This window comes from Psittacula echo, assembly GCF_963264785.1.
Source record: "Psittacula echo genome assembly, chromosome: 2".
Classification (NCBI taxonomy): Eukaryota; Metazoa; Chordata; class Aves; order Psittaciformes; family Psittacidae; genus Psittacula; species Psittacula echo.
This window is the reverse complement of record NC_137737.1, coordinates 2,265,553-2,285,251: the sequence shown is the minus strand read 5'-3', so window position 1 is coordinate 2,285,251 and position 19,699 is coordinate 2,265,553. Positions and strand designations below refer to the sequence as shown.

The 19,699-nt window shown below is 41.3% G+C and overlaps 1 protein-coding gene across 7 annotated transcripts; it reads right to left on the bottom strand.

Moving 5' to 3' along the window:
* Nucleotides 1-720: 720 nt before the first annotated feature.
* On the bottom strand, nt 721-19,306 carry STARD3NL (STARD3 N-terminal like). Of its 7 annotated transcripts, XM_080610665.1 has the most exons (9): nt 19,253-19,306; nt 11,797-12,093; nt 8,811-8,888; nt 6,958-7,035; nt 5,566-5,619; nt 5,346-5,463; nt 2,776-2,874; nt 1,847-1,916; nt 721-1,217 (listed from the first exon to the last, which is right to left on the bottom strand). In XM_080610665.1, exons 2-8 carry the CDS (start codon nt 12,019-12,021, stop codon nt 1,864-1,866), a joined length of 705 nt encoding a protein of 234 aa, XP_080466791.1. In that variant the 5' UTR covers nt 12,022-12,093; nt 19,253-19,306; the 3' UTR covers nt 721-1,217; nt 1,847-1,863. The 7 variants fall into 7 exon arrangements, with proteins under 7 accessions (XP_080466791.1, XP_080466787.1, XP_080466792.1 ...); XM_080610661.1 differs by having other exon boundaries at nt 5,346-5,619; XM_080610666.1 differs by lacking the exon at nt 5,566-5,619.
* Between the last annotated feature and the right edge of the window lie 393 nt (nt 19,307-19,699).

Below are 19,699 nucleotides of genomic sequence, written 5' to 3'. Positions count from 1 at the left end.
TATTTTTATATATTATATATTTATATTGTATATATTTTATATATATTTTTATAAATGTGTTTTATATATAGTATTAGTATTTAAATTTTATATATAATATACTAATAGTATTATATTAGTATACTCTATATATTATATATATTCTATACTAATATATATTTTATGTATATTTTTATCTTTATATATCCCATATGTATCATATAAGTGTGAGGTGTCCCTTCCCATGGCAGGGGGGTTGGAACTAGATGATCTTAAGGTCCTTTCCAACCCTAACTATTCTATGATTCTGTGATTCTATTCTATGTATTTATATACAAATATTCATATATTTTTGTATGTATTTTTTATAAAATATATATAATATTTTATATATTAGTATATACAGTAATATATATTTCATAAAAATATGTATATAAATATATGTATATATTATATATAAATCCATATGAATATATAACATATAAAAATGTATATGAAATATATATTAATTTATTATATATATCTTATATACTAATATATAATAATTTATATTTTATATAGTATTATAATATTGGTATATTTAGAGCTCCTTGCATCCTTTTGACACCATGTATGTACCACTGCATCCCAGCCAGCACTAGCACACATTGTGCACAGGGTCTCTGCAAACCCGAATCCTCATGACCCTCCAAGAACTCAGGGAATGGTGCATGGCGCTGTTCAACTGATAAACAACAAACTCTCATCACACATGGCCCTTGTTTTAACAGTTTTATTTTAGAAAGTGAACATGTCTGTTAAAAAAGCCAACGTGGAGTTAAAAAAAAGCAACGTAAAACTAATGACAAATTAGCAATAACATAAAATAATGTTACTCATGAGTCCCAACAATCATTAAATAGACTTCAACCATAGAGAAGTTTTACTTCATTATATTACCAGTCTCTTGATTAGGTACACAAAACAGCACGCTCCAGTAATTACCTAGTTAGTAGAAGATCAACTTCAGGAATCACTGAATAATAAAATACATCATGGACAGATATTTTCATACCACCTGGGAGGCAACCTAATATACATATGTCACCAAGGTAAACCTTTGTGAGGTATTACAGTACATGGAAACCATTCCCTTTGCTTTCTAAGGAATAAATCCAGCAGCAGCTCCGTCAGCAAGTCAGTCACAGACGTTGTTGCCAGTTTCCAAACCCCAACAACTTCCCTCAGACGTTTTCTTCCTGTAACAGATGACACAAGTCAGGGTAAAGGAAGATGCAAGTCAAAGAAACAGATATTGACAAGGAAAAGGTTTTCCACTCTTCCAGAGGAGTATTAGGTTTCAGATCAGAAGCTTCAGCTTCTCAAGAACATGTAATGTCTCCCCTAGCTTGAGCTTTACCATGTGTATTAAAAAGACTGAGGAGGGGAAAGATCAAGGCAGTTTTGTCCATTCAGTCTTCAAAGTGAGAACATTTGTCCTAGACCTAAGCTAAAAGAAAATCTTTTCCTCCCACTCTTGCATTGCCATCTCCATAGGAGCATCTGTCCCCACATCCAGAAAAAGGAGCTTCTACACATGCAGTTCATCACTGCTCTTCTCCGCACAGCCAGCAAAGAAATGCTGGAGGGGTTCTGTCCCTACCCGGCAGCCTTTTACACCCCGCTCCCCACAGCGCTCTCAGCCTTGTAGGCCTGGGTTAACGAGAGAACTCAACTCCAGGCTCTCAAGAGTCTGGAAGCCATTAGGGGACAGTCTGGCTTCAAGGTGATGAACTGCTAAGAAGTACCCACTGTTCAAATGATTTGGGAAGGAACTAAGAAGAAAGATGTTTTTAGGGATATCCAGGCTATATGCACAGGAACTGACCTGCTTTTTCCTGTCTGCTATACAACTGGTTTTTCACTGTCTTGTTTTTCTTCAGAATCTTCATCAGATCCTGAAAAGGAAGATACAAATGCTATTAGAGCACTGGAAAGAAGGAAAAAAAGGCGGGGGGGGGTGGGAAACGAAGGAGGGATTAAAAAGCAGACTCCCACTGGTAATGCTTATCAAAAGGCAAGTCAAAGCAAGGATTTCCCACGTCCTAATGCTTTGTCAACCCTAGGTGGAGCTCTAAGCCATGCATTAATGCCAAGATGCATTAAAGTATCCCCAATATACAGAACTCCATAATACAAAATAGGCAAATGTATCTCTGGCCATTAGCAGCAATTCATATTTCCAATGTATTGCATAATACAGCACAGCTTTACACAAGAAATTTGCAGTTTAGGGTACAAAAGACTGCCAACAGTATTTGGGGGTTCATGCTACGTCCTCAAGTAACTCAAAACCACTCAACCCAGAAATGAATCACTCGTTTCCTTGCAGTTCCTGCAAACACAGTCTTAACTCTTGCTGTACTTACATTTATTTTTGGGCTTATTTGGCTTATACCTCAACTACAGCAAAGCACACGATATGCAGAGTTGAGCTGCAATTAACACTTGCCCTCAGTTTAATGTTACCCACAGAACCAGCCTTTTTGTACAGAGAGGGCTTTTTCATTTTGTTATGAGAGGAAAACATCTGCTTTGGAGCAGGTTCAGGTTCACTGTCCATCCTAAGATACTATGAAGCTCCAAGTTTAGGCTAGATTAAATAGTGCACTGCTGCAGAAACACTACTGCCAGCAGGTAGGGAGAGATCACAGAATACCTCAAGCTGGAAGGGACCCTTCCCCTGCCTTACCCTCTGCAGCAATCAGAGATGCACTTCAACATCAATATGAAAACTCATTCAGTACATGAACATACCTGCTACAGATTCAGGAGGAGAATAGAACTGCCCATCAGAGAGGACTCCGGGGTGAAGAAGAGCTGCTCGTTCAGAAGCATCCTGTGCCATCAAAAACCCTGAAAGGACAAAAACACCCAAACAAATCAATCCTCAATGCTATCACAGAGCATCTTAAAGGTCAAGTTTATTTTTAATGATCAGAGAGCTGCTACACATCACCAAATCATTGTCTCCCTTTGCCACTGAAAGACTCCTCATCGATGGCTTGCTTTCACCTGTTTGTGTCAACATACTGAGTTATTCCAACCTTCCACTCCTTTTGGCTCAGTTTCCTCTGAAATCAGGAAAAATTATTTGGAAATGACATGGGGCTATTCTGGTGTGTTTAATACTGGATAAACCCAAAACAGGTTGGCAGAGAAGATAATTCATCTCATCCTCAGTGTCATCAACAGGTCTGGTTATAACTGGGCAAAGATGGCATTTTAGGTCAACATACGGGGATTGAACTTCCATCTATTACTCTCTCCCACATGAAGACTGATAGGGAGATAAAAAAGAAACCCCTGAATCAGGAGAGCTACCTGAGGTGGCCACTTATTAACAATAAATAAATCCCTTTCCAACTATTTCCACATCCCAATTTATCCTATTAACCAGTTAAAGTCTCTGTTTGACTTGTCCAAAAGAAGAAGATCAGTCTCTACACTTAACAATGAGTCACAAGATACCAGAAGACACACAGGGCAGGGGTTGGACTTTAGGTTTAAATCCTGCTCACAGAAGGAAACTTTTAGAGCTGGAAATCAGCTTCAGTGGAAGAAATCAGGTTTGCCCTTCTTTTTTCTTCTTTATTTGTTAAGTTACAGGCAAAACAACTCCAATTTAAAGCACTGCTGCATTAGGCAGAAAACTGCTGTGGTGGGGGGTTTTGGTTGGTTGGGATGGAAGAATTCAGCTTCTACTCTCACTAGAGACAGGAGAGAAAAATACCTGGTCAAAAAGCAAGAACTACTAAAACCAGTTTTCATTATCTGCCTCAGATTTACAAGCAAATGAGGCACTCTGTATATACCACCACCCAACACAATCCAAATGTGCCTGTCATTTGCCTGACTTAATTGCTTCAAATCAGCGTTTTCCAGTGGAACCCCATCTTTTTTGGAAATAGCAGCATCTATTTCTACACAAAAGCCATCTATTTCAAGCACAGTAGGAATGAAGGAAAATAAAGTATCTTTGAATTCCACAGGGATTTAGAAATACAATCTCAATTTTATCAACAGGATCAAGTATTCACATGTGCATGTATCCAATACCTTGTCTATGAATATTCAGGATAATAAAAATACAAAAGTCTCTGAACTGGTTACATTTCTTACTTGTTGAGATAGAAGTGCAGTGCAGCTGCATTTCTTCATCCCCTCAAAAGAGGAATAAAACTACCCTCAGTTTCCCTTTCTCTAGGCAGAACCCAGTGCATGCTATTAACCGTCTTTCTTGGAGTGGTAAAAAAGAAGAAAGAAAGGATCTAAGTAGAAAGATTGCATTTTAGAGCACTAAAAAACCCAGAGGAGACATCCAAGCCCATGTGAAGTTTTTGGTTTTACCTAACAGGCCAACATACCCTTGCAGCAGAGACTATTGCAGGTAATGAAACAGCTCATTACAGTTCACTGTATAACCACTCTCCTGCTGCTGAAACTAACAAAACACTTGAGGCAGAAATCTAGGCTTTCTTTTCTTCACCACTCAAGCAATACTCTCTTTCAACTACATCAATGGGTTTCCTCCATTCAGCTGAATACACAGACTGTCAGGTGCCCTGCTGCCTCACGTTCACGAGGCTGCAATTCACCTTTGCACTGGTCTCATTGTGCCTGTGCATGAAGCAGTCCTTCCACAATACTTCTTTGCTTTCTCTTTTCCACCTCAGTGACACTGAATTACTCATTCTGTCTGCTCTTCCTGAAACAGGAACCAGAGATTATTCTATGCATTGCTCAGAAAATAAAACTTTACAAGCCCAACTTCATTGAATTTTCAGGGCTTCAGCATAAATCTGATGTATGTTCCTAAGCGCTTAACAAACTGCTGATCTAATCCTTGCAACTTCTAACCTTGCCTCCTTAAACTAATGAAACCCCCCCTTCTCTGAGGGCATGTGCTCCTTCACAGAAAAATTGTGCCATGTGACTGAATTCTTCCCACAGCTCTTGAAGCTTTGAGAATCCCAGACTGCTCTGTGTTGGAAGGGACCTTTGAACTCATCCAGTTCCAATCCCCTCACAGGGAAGAGCTTCTGCCTAAGAGCTCATCTCAGTCTCCCCTGTTCTGGCAGGTTAAAGCCATTCCCCTTGGCCTGTCCCTACAGGCCCTTGTCCCAAGCCCCTCTCCAGGTTTCCTGCAGCCCCTTTAGGCACTGGAGCTGCCCTGAGGTCTCCCCTTAAGGAGCCTTCTCTTCTCCAGGCTGAACCAGCCCAGCTCTCTCAGCCTGTCTTCATATGAGAACCTGAAAGAAGCATTCTTCTGCCAAATAACATGGGATCAAACACTGCCAAAATGAGGGGAAATAGCAAAAGCTTACTGTTTTCTTCTTCAGCTTCCTGCGGTAACACTTTGAAGTCCAAGAACCAAGTTTCAATCCAGGCAAGTATGAAGGATATGATGGGCAGCACGTAGCCAAAAGCACCCTGTGAGAACAGCTTGAAGAGAAGAAAACCACACAACATTACAGGGGTTACCCTGAAGGATTTTACTTCTAAGAAAACAACAAAGTAAACCAAACAGTTGAGTAGAATATATACCTGTGAAATAATTACTTTTGCTAATAAAAAGGCACTGGTCACTGCTGTTGTAAACTGAAAGAGACAGGGTAAGAACAGTTAAGGCTAATAAATGGATTTACTTTCTCATTTCTGCCATTATCTATCAGTTGCAACTTTAAATATTTACCAACAACAGCAAGATCATAGACTAATAAAACATAACATGTATGATACAAATGAAGTGCTATTAAAATAACCTCCTTACTAAAGGTAACTTTTAATACTGACATCTCCAAATGTTAACTGCCACACAGCAATTAGGCAGTTTAGGTGCTGCACAGATGCTGAGCTATATAAACTGTGATCTTCCTGTATAATGAAGATCCAGTATTTTATTCACAAAGTCCCTTTATATCCCTACCTATGTATTTGGGAAAAAGCAAACAGCAATTGCTCCAGATGCTTCTTACGCTACCATGTAAATCAAAATCTCTATTTCAGGTAAAAGATCTTTACAGGAGTAAATCTGAATTCATAGTTTAATTCATGTACTGATATTGTGAAACATTAATTGCTTTGAAGACTTGATAGTCCCTGCCATAAAAAATGGCAGCCTGCATAAAACAAAGAAGCAGCGGACTGCTCACTTAAGGCAAGGCTTATAACTCTTGCTAGTGCATTTGGGTCCAGCAATTCTTTAAATAACAGCAGAACCTTTTGGTAAAGCACAGGTTGGAATTTAAGATTAACAGCTTCTGCAATACCTTCAGTGAAGCTTTATATACCCTGACTGCTCACTACCATGACGGCTTCACTCCCACCACCTCACAAACAACTGCATCAAGTTGAAGGATGCCACTGGAAGTACTCTTCAGCTACACAACCAACAGTAAGAGATTTTGAGAGGCATGCACTTAAGAATAAACACAGCGCAGCAGTTGCTATTGTGTGTGCTTGTGCCATGCTAATAACCTTAAAAGATCATGGCATGTAATCTCAGACTACTGAACAAGCTGCATGTTAATCACTTGAAGAAAGTTATACATGAACATGTTCTACATGCACTTACCAAAGTGTAAGGGAAAATAAGATTTACAGTGCACCAAGCCAGCAACATGCCTATTGTTTACAATCTATAGCACTGACTGGTGGAAGTATGGATTATCATCAAGTTTTGCATTCTCTCTCATCTACACAGGAGAGCTGCACACTCATTGTGCTGTTCAATTCTTGTCTTTAGGCTGAAAATCTTCCAGAAAAGAAGTTTTGAATCTGTTACTGTACAGCAAACTTTAAGATGATTAATTATATCAAGATGATTTCATGTATCAAGATGAATCAAGATGATTCTTAACATACAAGTGTTAAGAGGCATCTAAAATTGTTTGTTCCATTCTAGTTAAAATTCCATTATGCTTGGCTACTACTCACAGCTATTGCCCACCAATGGCGCAGTCTGCACATTGCATATGCAAGTATTAACACCTTAAATCGAAAGACTGCCAGTAGCTATAGAGAAAGGAAAAAAATAGTTGTTGGTTAATGCAGAACACAGCAGAACCACAAGATTCTCAGCTCACTGAAAATACTCATTTCTTACAAAACTTAAAACAGGACAATCCAAGCTCTGTTACTGAGAAACAAATTTGAATGTGTGCTTATAAAACAAACAGAACATTATTTCCCACTTGTAAAGCAAACGCACCACTCATATGCCTGGACAGGCTCTAATATGCAAGCATGTGCAATTACACAAATAAGTTAGAAACACAAGAGAGCTACACAAAGTATGTTCATGGTAATTTTATCTGTCTGGAATCTAAGCAGTTAAATGTAGATGCAGTTAACCCAGCAAATACTTTGAGCATCGCTGTGCACCTCACTGATCTTAGTGGTGTGGTACCGGTCAAGAGTAGCATTAAAAACTGTAAGTACTTCACAAATGCCATCAGAAAAGGGGAAGAATTGTTTTAAACCATTTTCTACTTACTAAAGTTTAAGTATTTATTGCAATATTAGCATTGCAACAATCAATTCTTCTTTATGGAGGAGCCTGCAACAGCAAGCTGTTCCAAATACTCTGCAGTAAATAAAGGGAAGTTATGGTATTTCTGGGCCAGAAAATTCAATCAGTAGCAGACAAGATTTCGGAATCAAGGTGCTAACCCTCAATTTCCCTGTTTATTCTTCACTATTGGATTTCTTCCGATTTGCTTTAAAAGATGCATTCAGAATCCAGAAAAATGTGAAACAAATGCTTAAAAATTAAGAGACATCAACGACAGGCATGGCCAGAGGTGTGATGAACCCATTTAATCTTATGCAAATACATATGTTTCAGTGTTGTGTGGCAGAACCAGAAGAAATCCTGTATAAACTCATAAATCATTTTGCAGAATTCAATGACCTCATCCTTTCCCAGGGAATAAAAGTCTATTATCTTGCATTACATGTTTTTAACCCTTGGTTAAACTGGAGGGCAAAATCATTTCCAGAGCATCAACATTTTGCTTTCTGCAGTAAACTGTATCATAAAGAGCCTGCCAGCAAAGTAACAAGAAAGGGGGAAGTAGCATAGTTTGCTAGCTTATGACATTTTTGTATCTGGTACCTCATTCCATACCATTCCATGGTACCTCCATTTCAAAGAGAGATTCTGGATATAGTATAGTACATGCCAAACCGACTCATCTCTGCCAGGCAAACAAGATCTGGTAGTATTAATGATCTCAGAGGAACATGGGGCCTTTGGGAACGGGAACATTCGAAGAACCATAAAGAAACAGCTTTTACTTTGAGATCAGTAACTTGGTCCATGCAGTGCAAAATGCATCGTAACTACAGAGCTACAGCGTGGCTGAAAGGAATTTCCTGATGCGGCAGTATTCCTCTCATGTGCCTTAGGTGCTTACAAGGAGAATCAAACTTAGTGTCATCTCCTTTTAGTACAATGTTAAAAAACCCTGTTGGAGTTAAAACATAGAAATCTGAAAAACCATCTGACCAGGCCAACCTGGGAACAAGCATCTCCTCACTGCAACCCACTGATTTCTGTGGAAGGACAAGAACGCTGGTTTAAACAAACTGATTTTATAGCTGGAGGGCTATTGGTCGTCTTAATAAATTAGCTCTGGGCAGGTGAAATTTGGCACAAGTCCCTCCAGTTTAAAGCATCAAGAAAAGGTCATCCCTTTCAGAGGACTCAAACTAGGGAACATGTATGGAAGAAGAAACAGAGGAAAACTACACTTCTGCTGCTTTTTCTCCGTTTTAAGAACACTTACAAATATATCAAAATATGAAGAAGAGTAGTCATATTGGAGGACTTCTTTCTCTAAGGTGGTCTCAATGCCTCCTTTTACCTACAAAGAAACAACACACACCACTTTAGAACAGAAGTTTCTGAACCCAAAATATATACCACTCTGAAAGGTGAAATTAATAGCTCCCCACTGACGTACAAAAAGATCACTAAACTAAGTACAAAGGACATATATATCCTATGAATATCAATTTCAAGATTAGTGTCCTTATTTGTTTTTCATAATTATATACAACTTTCAAAATGAAAACATTTAGGATTATTACCTGGCCTATGCAAGCTGCATTTCAGACTGTCCCAAAACAAAAGCAAACCAGTTGCTGAGGGTAGAAGATATGATTAAAGGTAAGGTCTGTTACACACATCCATAAAACATTTTATGTCTCCTAAGGAGAATCAAAATAGCTGATCAAAAAGCTCTCAGAAATTAGCTGGTCTTAGTCACATGTTAGCAAACAGGAAACAAAACAGTTACAGAATTCACACTCCAGATCTTGTCTTTAGCAGCACACACACTATTTGAGAGAGCTGAGAAAAAAACCCCAAACCTGTAAAACACAGAGAAGCTGAAACTAGACCATTTCCCCACAACTAACACCCAAGTTAAATCTTTCATTTGCTGGAGGGGACTCAAAATTACATCCTCCTTAGCCACTGTGTTTCCTTTCATTAGGAAGATTCGTCACTTTCTGATTCAAACTGGGTTAGTAAGAAACTGATTCAGGATGTATTGCGTCAGAGTGAGAGGAGTATGTATCTCAGCTGGAAACAAAACCCCTTAGTGTCCATATCTTATTGCTGTTAAGTTCAACAATTAGGCACTTCAGGAAAAATATAAGGCACTGGAAAACACAGCCAACATTAGACTTTAATACTGAGTTTGACTACTTTGTCATCCTTCTAAAGAAAGGATGCCAAGGAACACCAACAGCATACGCTCACCATCTCACAGCAATGCAGTCCAGACACTTCCACACTCAGCCCAACTATACTGCTGGGCAGTTTTCATAGAACCATAGAATGGTGTGGGCTGGAAGGGACATTAAAGCTCATCCAGCTCCAACCCCCTGCCACCTTCCACTAGAGCAGCTTGCTCCAAGCCCCTGGGTCCAACCTGGCCTTGAACACTGCCAGGGATGGGGCAGCCACAGCTTCTCTGGGCACCCTGTGCCGGCGCCTCAGCACCCTCACAGTTTTCCTGAGCCTATTCACTCCAACTCCAAATTTCTCCTCTCCCCTCCCTCGATGGCTACCTGGCAACTTTCTAAATAGAGCTTCCCCTTGGTTGCTCTATTGCACCAGGTGTGATCATCTCTTCAGCACAAATAAGGAAGCTCAGCTTCTCCCCTTCCAAGCTGTTTAACACACAGCTGCATGAGCACCATGTTAATGTAAGGATGAACAGTACAGGTTTGCTCAACCTGCCATGGAGCTACTCCCTGAAGTGTTTAAACATAAACTACATCTAAGCACACTGGATAATAGTGACAAAAGGAAAACAAATACTTACAGCACCTCTGGCGGCAGTCCTGAAGTCCCACTACTTAGGCACCAGTGGCAGACAGTGCTATCTGACTGCCCAAAGAACACAATTCAAAACAACAGAACAAGAGAACCTAATCGTGTGTGAGATCCCAGATATCAAATGATGGCTTCTAATATTATGACTTCCAAAGATAAAAAACTGGTTTTCAGTTTTGCTGACACTGGGCTGTACAGGACTCTGGTTCATAATATGTTCTCCTTAAAACAAAGCTTTTTCACAAAGGAAATTGCTAGAATCTTGAGGTCCCTTAACACTGCAGCATTCAAACTGAAGCATGATGAGTTTGTAGCATTTTCTATACAGAATATTAAATATTCTGTGGGCCCCAATACGAAAATCTGTACTGTGAGTCCTCAACAAGCAATATAAACCCAGACTCTGCTCCTCTTAGCTGGAACAAGCTGCTGAGAAACTAGCCTAAAAGGAGAAAGGCATTGGAACCCTATGCTGTTTTCCTGAAAGAAGCTACCTTTACCCACTGGATACAACAGTCTTGCAACCTAGAGAAACAACAGAAATCTAGTCCCAAGATTACAGCATTCAGCTGAGCAGTCTGCTTTCTCAAATTGAAGTGTTATTTTTCACTGTAACAATGAACTACTTGAACAGTCAGCACCTGAAACTTCAGAATGCCAGCTCAATAACCAAGGTTATTTATCCTGTAAAGGAATCCTGACAAAAAATGTTTACATAAGATCCTTCTTGCCTAGGAAAGGGATTCCTCCCAGTTTTCCTGTGTCCTTTATTTAATACATACTTCAGATCATAGCTTAAAACCCAGCTCAAGAACTAGGATGCTACTTTTGAAATAATAACTCAGCTGTCCTATTGCTTTCTGGCAATTTCAGGAGACCTGTCTCATTTTCTAAATTACAAATGCTGGAGTTAAAATATGGCAACTATGGGACTCTGTGTTGTTTAAAGGCACCCTGCCATACACAATGCATAGCATACTAAGTTTGTCTCAAAGAAAATACACTACAGCAAACAACAAGGGTTTGGTCATTGGAAGTCTTTCCAGCAACTAACACCTCAGTGAAATGCCACTGACTTGAAGTTACTCAGAAGACAAACTCTCAAATCCTGTTAAAACTCACACTTGCCAAATTCAAAGACATACAGTACCATTTCTGGTTATTTGCTGTCTGAAAAGTTCACTGGATTTCCAGTGGTTTCTGATTCACAGACTATAGAACATCAAAAGGTTTAATGATAAGATGATAATAAGCCAGGTACCCTAATGAATAAAGTAGATGCAGCTGAGTACATACTATGTTCATAAAAGCTGCTCTAAATAGGTAAAAATACATATAATTTGGGATAGAAAAGAGCAACTTATTAACCACTCATGAAGTGAACAAATAAATTAATACAGTCTAAGGGTACTGAAAAGACAACTCACATTTAATTCTATTATCCACAGCAAGGTTATGAATAAGAGATCAAACGTAACAAACAAACAGAAAGTCCTTCTGACATCTGATATGCCCTTCTTCTCTCTGCCTTCATATGACTCAATCCTTGCCATCAGTTGCGCTGGGTTGATGGAGTGGACATCCCGCAAGGAAGGACAGGATTCCACGCTGCTACTGTGAGCATTGTCTGTATCACCTGGCACTCGATTCATCCTGGGTTTGCTTACAGTGGTCTTCTTCCAGTTTCACCATCACTAGAAGGCTGATCCATATAGTAAGAATCTCTAAACAAACAAATAAACAAAACCATAACATTAGTCACCAAAGCCCCAGAATTCCCATAGGTATGTTCACCTATTCATGTCAGTTCTCTTTCTGCTCAGCTGACAACTAATAGAATTTGGCAAGTAGGCTCAAAAACTTGTTTCTGAAATGAGATCTAGCCAGGCTCTCTTCATCTCTCAGGGGATTTGTGAAACAAGAAAATTAATGTTCAATTAGAGTGGTGGGAATAAGGGAGCACTGTCTAGATTTAGAAGGCTCCATCCTCCGCGTTGTTAGAGTGAAACCATTAAACGGGAATGAATGACAAGCACAATGCAGTGCATCTTTTAGGTTTCCAATTCTGATCTAAACACTCTCAGCAGAGGCCAACTTAGAGGAATTTCCACATACCTAAAAAATGACACCATTAACTACCAGCACATGCAGAGCTGACACAATCACAGGATTAAAAGTCCTTTAAAACCCCTGTATACTGTAGTAATCATCCTATAAAGCAAATACATTGCTATTTGTTCTGCTATAGAGAAATGCAGCTGCTGTGACAAATGGCACTGGCAGACAAGGGGTCTCTGAAAAAACCTGTATGCAACTCAGTGGCTAAGGTAATGCCGCCACCATAAATCTCTTCTGACTGCAAGACTTAAATAAAAATCAGGTTAAATTTCTTATAAAAGTGGAGCAGTCTGATGTACAGTTCACTCCACTCCTCCATGAGAAACTTTTTCCAATTAAAGCTTCTAGAAAGTGTCAACTAAGGAGGTCACAGAACGCTTCATTTTCTGCAAAATACGCAGAAGATTAATCTATGCCTCCTGCAATACCAATCCCATCAGATAAGCTTCTGTAACACTGGGGGAATACTTTCTGAAATTCAAGAACAAAACTCTTTGTCTCTTCCTGTGTGGGCTGTCTTTCAGTGACAGCAGAAACCTTGCCCACTCTTCTACTCCAACAATGTTCCGATTCCAAGCCTGCAAGAACACAGTCAAAGCACAACAGGAAAGGCAGACAAGGGATGTGTAACGCACCACTAAGCAAACATGAGGATACAAGGACACAGGAAAAGGAAAGGGTAGGCAAGGAGCTGCCAGTGCACCCACACTGCAGTTGAGGAAGAGGCAGGCCAGTCAGGCATGGCCAATGTCTAGATCAAGTAATACATTAACAGCCTTCACGTAGCTCAAAGCCTGCTTTTCTTGGGCTATGTGAGGGGAATGGTAACAGACCCACGCCAAGAGAAACTACCATGCAGCTGGGTCTCTGCCTGCAGGGAACAACCGATCAGAGCCACTATCAATCACCATCTCATTCTGGGACATGGCTGTGGGCCAAACCAAACACAAGCACAGGCAGGCTACTGCCATCCTGCTCCCGCCTGGCAATCACCCCAGGGTGCTCCTGCCCATGGCTTTCCAAAGACAACGCAAGGCATATATCTTCTGGTTCTCGGTTGTGAGCCACAGGACCAAGAAATGTGACAGACCTTTTGCTGGTCCTAATGACTTTTGAAGAGGTATGGCAGAGGACACATGAGCAGAGAAATTAAGAAGTGGGAATATGAGATTGAGATAGCCAGTTTCATCATTAACCAGAATAAAAATAAAGACAAATTTTTGTACTGCACTCACTCCTGTTTCAAGATCTTTTCAAACAGATTTACAATTGAGCATCTTCATTACTTCTCATTTTCACCCTCTTGTTTACCCTACTTGGGGTGAGAGGTCTCGGGATCTGTGCGGGTGAGAGTGGGAGAAAAACAGCAAGAAAGAGCAAAGAAGTGAGACAAGACAAAATTAAAGTATGCCAACACAGTGACTTTATCTTGAGTACTTAGAACTAGAGTAGCTCTGCTTGTCCCTGAAATAGCAGCTCTTTTCTATCCCTCAGGCCAAAAGAACATTTCTCATCCAACACGAAAGACGAATACACAGAATAGACTTAAGTACATCTTATACAGCATACAGATTACTCTTATATTTATAATGCACAACTGGCTCTATACTAAAGAGTATAAATGAACCCTGAAATACCTCATCACCAAGGTTTTGAAAGATATACCACCAAGCAGATGGCTAGATGTCAGACAAAAACAAAGCAAGAAGAGCAATGAACTTGCCATGATCAGAAAGTGAGTGGTAACACGCTTTTGCTAGCAAATCAAGGTTATGCTGTTTTGCCTACTTCCTATAATTTCCTTCACATCGTGTTTAAATCAGCCTATTTATTCCTTGAGTAAGCACTGTACTTGAAAAATAGGTAACTTCTTCCTGGAAAAGAAAAACCAAAACCAACAGCAGCAACAACAAAAGCCAATAAACAAACAATACCCTCCCAAAAAAACAATCACTAGTTTGGGGGTTAAGTTCCCTTGGGAAAATTTGCTTCCCCAATTTCCTGTGCTTTAATGGTGATCTAACGAAAGTAACAGGGCAGCTGCCCACATCCCACATTCATATTGAACAATATTGTGCTCAGAACCTTAGAAGAAAAGTGCTGAAAAGTGCTGGACACAGTATGCAGGGTAAAAGGAGAAAGTAAAAAAGTAAGTCAATATTTTGGGTCAGTAGGACACCTGAGAGAACAGCAATGTCACCTTCCCCTATCCCAAGAGTGAGAATCACAGATTCAAAACCTCACATCAAACTGCTCCAACCTTGGACTCATTTTTCCCTGCACTGAAGAAGCCCTGCTACTGAGCAGTGTCCTGCAGAACACTGCTGTCCTTTCACAATCACTTCACTTCTTGTTCTACAGAGCAAACAGCTTCTAAATTCAGTATCTGCACTCCATTAATTTTATCTCCATTGTCACCTTCCCCTCCGAGTTCCTTCTTAACAGCAGGGAAAGAGCGTATCAAAGAACAGTTCTTCAGAGCTAAACCAAAGTGAATTTGAAAATATACTCCATGCTGAATTTATGACACATGAAAACACACTTGCCAGAACTTCAAATGTGTGGAGCTCAGACTCTCTTTAATCAGGAGTGTGTGATTTTAAATATGCAACTATATCCTAAGAAAAATACAAAGAACTAACAAACAAAAAGGATGCACCATAACACATTCCAAAGGTGTGCCTCAGATCTCAGCTGCAGCACTTTAGACATTTAACTATTGCAAGTGACAAAACTGAAATGTGTGGGTTTTATCACTGTTAAATCCCCTGAACACGCAAGTATCTCAGTTATCTCACAATATTCACTTATGTAATCAACTACCAAAATTAAGTTATTGTTTTACTTTTAAGGAAACATCTCCTCTCTCTTGGTTTAGACTAGTTCTAGACTAGTCTTGCCAAAAACCTGAAACTAAATGCAATCAGCTCTCCACAGTTCAATTAACAGTGTATGCATACTGTATTTTTATACACTTCATGTTCATGTATGCATGCCAGTAATATGCAATAGCTGCATGCAACAAAAAAAAAAAAAAAAAAAAAAAAAACACAAACCAGAAAGAAGAAAATCTAAGCCACTGATTTCTTGCAAAAGAGGGAGGGAGAAGTGGGCATAAAGGGGAAGTGGGACAAAGATAAAGATAATTTAAAAAACTTTGCCAAATCTAGTCTTGGCTCTTTTTCACATCTATCCCCTTGTACTTGAAACCAGCTTTGTAGCCCAGCCAACAGTAGTTCACAGAAATAAAGATTTCACTGCAAATCTGACTCCACTAAGAACTGAATAAGCAACAAGGGCTTATAACCCATTCAGTTTCAACAACTGCAGGGCAAATAAACCTTTCAGGTATCACATTACCATTTCTCCATGACAGCCTCACACATCAAGCATGACAACAAGTTTGTTACATAGGTTACTATGTTTGTTTGTCTTCTCCAATTCAACAATATGCCCCAGGGCTGCTAGCCAGATGCTACTGGAACAAGAAAAGCTCTTCTTTTGCTTGCACAGAACTGTGGGACTCTTCCTGAAATACATGATTTCAGTCATTTTATGTATCTTATGTATATGTATAATATGTATTTATTCCCTCAGTGGGAAACACTCAGGATTCCAGCACCCCCTCAAACACCATTCAACACAATGTTGTCAAAGATTCTTCCAGGCAAACTCAAGCCCTGGAAATTCTGCAGAGATCTTAAGAAATCCAGTATTTTAAAGAAGCTGACATCCATTTTAGAATGCAGGGTAAACTTTTGTTAGATTTTTTACTTTTAACTCTTATTTTATAGCTTTCGAAGATGCTTCAAAACAAAAGAAAGTATCAGGGGTTTACCTCAATTTTTCTCTTTATTACAAGGTTTAAAGAACATTGTAATGAAAGAATTACCCAGTCCAAGCAAAAGCAAAGAACATCTGAACTTTCAGCATAAAATATTTATTCTAACACCCCTGCACGCAACTCATCCTGATTTTCTATCAGTGCTAGATAGAAATTAACTCCTGATGTCTGTAGGGATGCTGTTTCAGGGCTTCAGCTGATGACTGAGTAGCTGACCTTAACATGAAAGCATGATGGCACTACAAGATACTCGTTTGATTCTTTGCCAAGATCATCTTTTTTGTTCAACCTTTCCCACTGAATCTTTTCCTAGCTGAATTTAACACAGTGAGGCAGAGGGGTAATATACAAGTCGTCTTTTAACACAATCCCCAAGTGTTTCAAATTCAGAACAAATTTTTAGAAGATACAGTTAAATTAACAGAACATTTAACAAGCCACACATGTGTGATCCTTTAAAGGGACTCAGCTGAGGTGCTGGCTAATCACACCAACTCCCAGTTTCTGCCGTCACAAGCATGAGTTATCATTACCGCACCACCAATCTCTTCTGCAAAAGAACTGCTAATATGAGTGCTGACTTAATTCACGGAATAAAATCCATTCATCCTGCTTAGCAGAAATTAGGCTTGGTGCTGTAAAACATGTTTTAAAATACAGTTATTCAAACATATGTTTCAAAAGGATGGTCTGATACCAGTTTAAACTTGTAAAGTCCAAGTATATTACTTAGTGTGAATGAAGGCCCACAACAACTGTGCTAAACAGTTCACAGCCAAAAACTTGAGAATGCTTGAAAATCAGAATGTATCACCTCCAGAAAACCACATTCCAGCCCAAATGCACCAAAAGGAACACCTAATCCATCTGAACTACGGCTGGTGTTTCACAAATTTCAGCACTGTTAGAAAGGTCAGTTATTTTTTTCTCCACATATGAAGCCTATAAAGAACGACGTTCATCCTGAGAAACTCTAAAACACAAATAACAGAAAAACACTTCATCTTAAGGATCTGTGTTATGACAAGAAGACCACTGGTTGTCTTATACAAAGTATCTGGCCCTGAATACTATTAACAAACAAACAAATCCCCAATCACTCTGCATCTGGCCTACTTGAGACTGCAAAGCTGATGAAAAACATCTACTAAAAATAATAACAACTGGATTGGCCTATAAACAGAAACAAGCCCTCTCACAATGCTGCATTGACTAACAATCTCCCAAAAGCCTAGGATTTTCAGAACAAAATGACAGCTCTCATAACAATTAATGCTCAGCACAATCCTACATCCCATTATAAATGCCAAGATGACAAACAGACAGAATAAAATGTATTGGCAACAGTGTACAGCAATACTGTGATGGCCTTATGCCTCTAAGCTCACTAACATGCTTAAAACAAATACACACATTGCATTTGTGGCAAAGTATTTTCCATGTTGAAGACAATCACTGTATCTACTTACACCTGACTACCACAAAATTGGGGGCTGACTCAATGTTAGCCCTTCATCAATGAGTAACTTGAACTGCTACTGCATATAAAAGTGCTGTACGCTCAATCAGCTTGCTCTGCAGTCGTACCTGCACAGCCCTTCAGATACACCCAAAACATTATAATTCAAGAATGAATGACCTCCTTTTAACTCAGATGCTGAAATCTGGCAATGCCTCTCCAAAAGTTGCCTAAATTCAGTCTGACGCTAAAACTAAACCTCAGCACAAACTTTTCCTGTAATGAAAACCAGAGGTTTCACAGACTCACAGAGTGGTTTGGGTTGGAAGGGACCTTAAAGCTCATCCAGTTCCAACCCCTGCCACGGGCAGGGACACCTTCCACTGGAGCAGCTTGCTCCAAGCCCCTGTGTCCAACCTGGCCTTGAACACTGCCAGGGATGGGGCAGCCACAGCTTCTCTGGGCACCCTGTGCCAGCGCCTCAGCACCCTCACAGAGAAGAGCGTCTGCCTAAGAGCTCATCTCAGTCTCCCCTCTGGCAGGTTCAAGCCATTCCCCTTGGCCTGTCTCTACAGGCCCTTGTCCAAAGCCCCTCTCCAGGTTTCCTGCAGCCCCTTTAGGCACTGGAGCTGCTCTGAGGTCTCCCTGGAGCCTTCTCCAGGCTGAACCAGCCCAGCTCCCTTCAGACTGTTTCCACAGTAGAGTTCGCACACCCTGATTTGCTCACACCGTTATCAGCAAGACAAACAGGTCACTGCACCTCCGCGAAGATGTCTTTACTGAACCGGGATCTCAACAAGAGGGGAAAAGCCGCCATCCTCCTCCAGCCTCAAGCCCCGCGGGGCGTGCGGGCGGCCTGGGCGCAGGGGAGGGACTACGAACAGCCCTTCCCCGCTGAGTATCCCTCGAGCCGCCGCAGGCACCCCCTGCCCGGAGAGGGGACACGCACCCCGACCGGCCAGCACCTGACCTCCTCCTCCTTGGTATCCTTCCTTCCTCCTCCTCCTCTTTCTCCTCTCCCCGCCTCCGACAAGAGCCGTTTCTGTCGGCCCCCATTCCCGCTCCAACTCCAGCCCCGGCAGAACAGCGGCCGCCGTACCGGGGGGTCAAAGCCTCCCTGACGGAGTGGGCCCCACTCCACCGGGAGAGCGGCGGCACCGGCGCGGGAGGAAAACGGGAGGGGAAGAAGGCGGAGGAAGCAAGGGAGGGAAGGCCGGGGGAGGAAAGGAAGGCAACGAAGGGAAGGCAGGGCCGCAATGGCGACGCCGCGCGCTGCCCCCACGCACCCCGGCATGGGCCGCGCTCGCTCTGCTCCCCTCAGCCGCGGCCTCCCCGCCGGGACGCTGGCTCCCACCAGAGGCACGGCCAGGCCGCCCCTCGGCGCATCGCGCCCCGCATCTCTCCCGGCGCTGTCCCTGCCCTCGCTCCCCGCTGCCGGACCACAGGCAGCTGCGGCACTTACCCCAGACGAACCGCTCCGGACCGGGAGGGAGGACCCGCGCGCGTCGCGGTCCGGAACCGCCGCAGGCCCCGGGGATTGGCGGGGCGGGGCCTGATCCGGGGGCGGGGCCAGGGGCCGGAGGGGCGGGGTCTGATCCGGGGGCGGGGCTTATCTCCATGCACCCCCGCCCCTGTATCTTGTATACCTGTATACATATATATACATATATATACATATACATATACATTTATACATATACATATATACCCTGTATACCAATAACCACTGTTATTGGTGGGTGCCTTTATTGCAGATCATCTCAGTGACACCCCAATTTGGGGAGTGATCATCAACTTCTGCTTCTGGATAAGACACTGAGAGACGAGTTTACAGTCAGTAACCACCCAGGTAGCTTCTATACTATATAGAAGCACACAGTCTACTATATGTCTATATAAGCATAGAGAA

Bases quoted from the DNA above. Each gene is read 5' to 3' on its own strand.
- STARD3NL (XM_080610661.1), bottom strand. From the start codon at position 12,021: ATGAATCGAGTGCCAGGTGATACAGACAATGCTCACAGTAGCAGCGTG. The intron at 8,889-11,796 runs GTGAGTTGTCTT...GTTTCTTTGTAG, and splicing joins TGTGGATAATAGAATTAAAT to GTAAAAGGAGGCATTGAGAC. The intron at 7,036-8,810 runs GTAAGTGTTCTT...CTTTCTCTATAG, and splicing joins CTTCATATTTTGATATATTT to CTACTGGCAGTCTTTCGATT.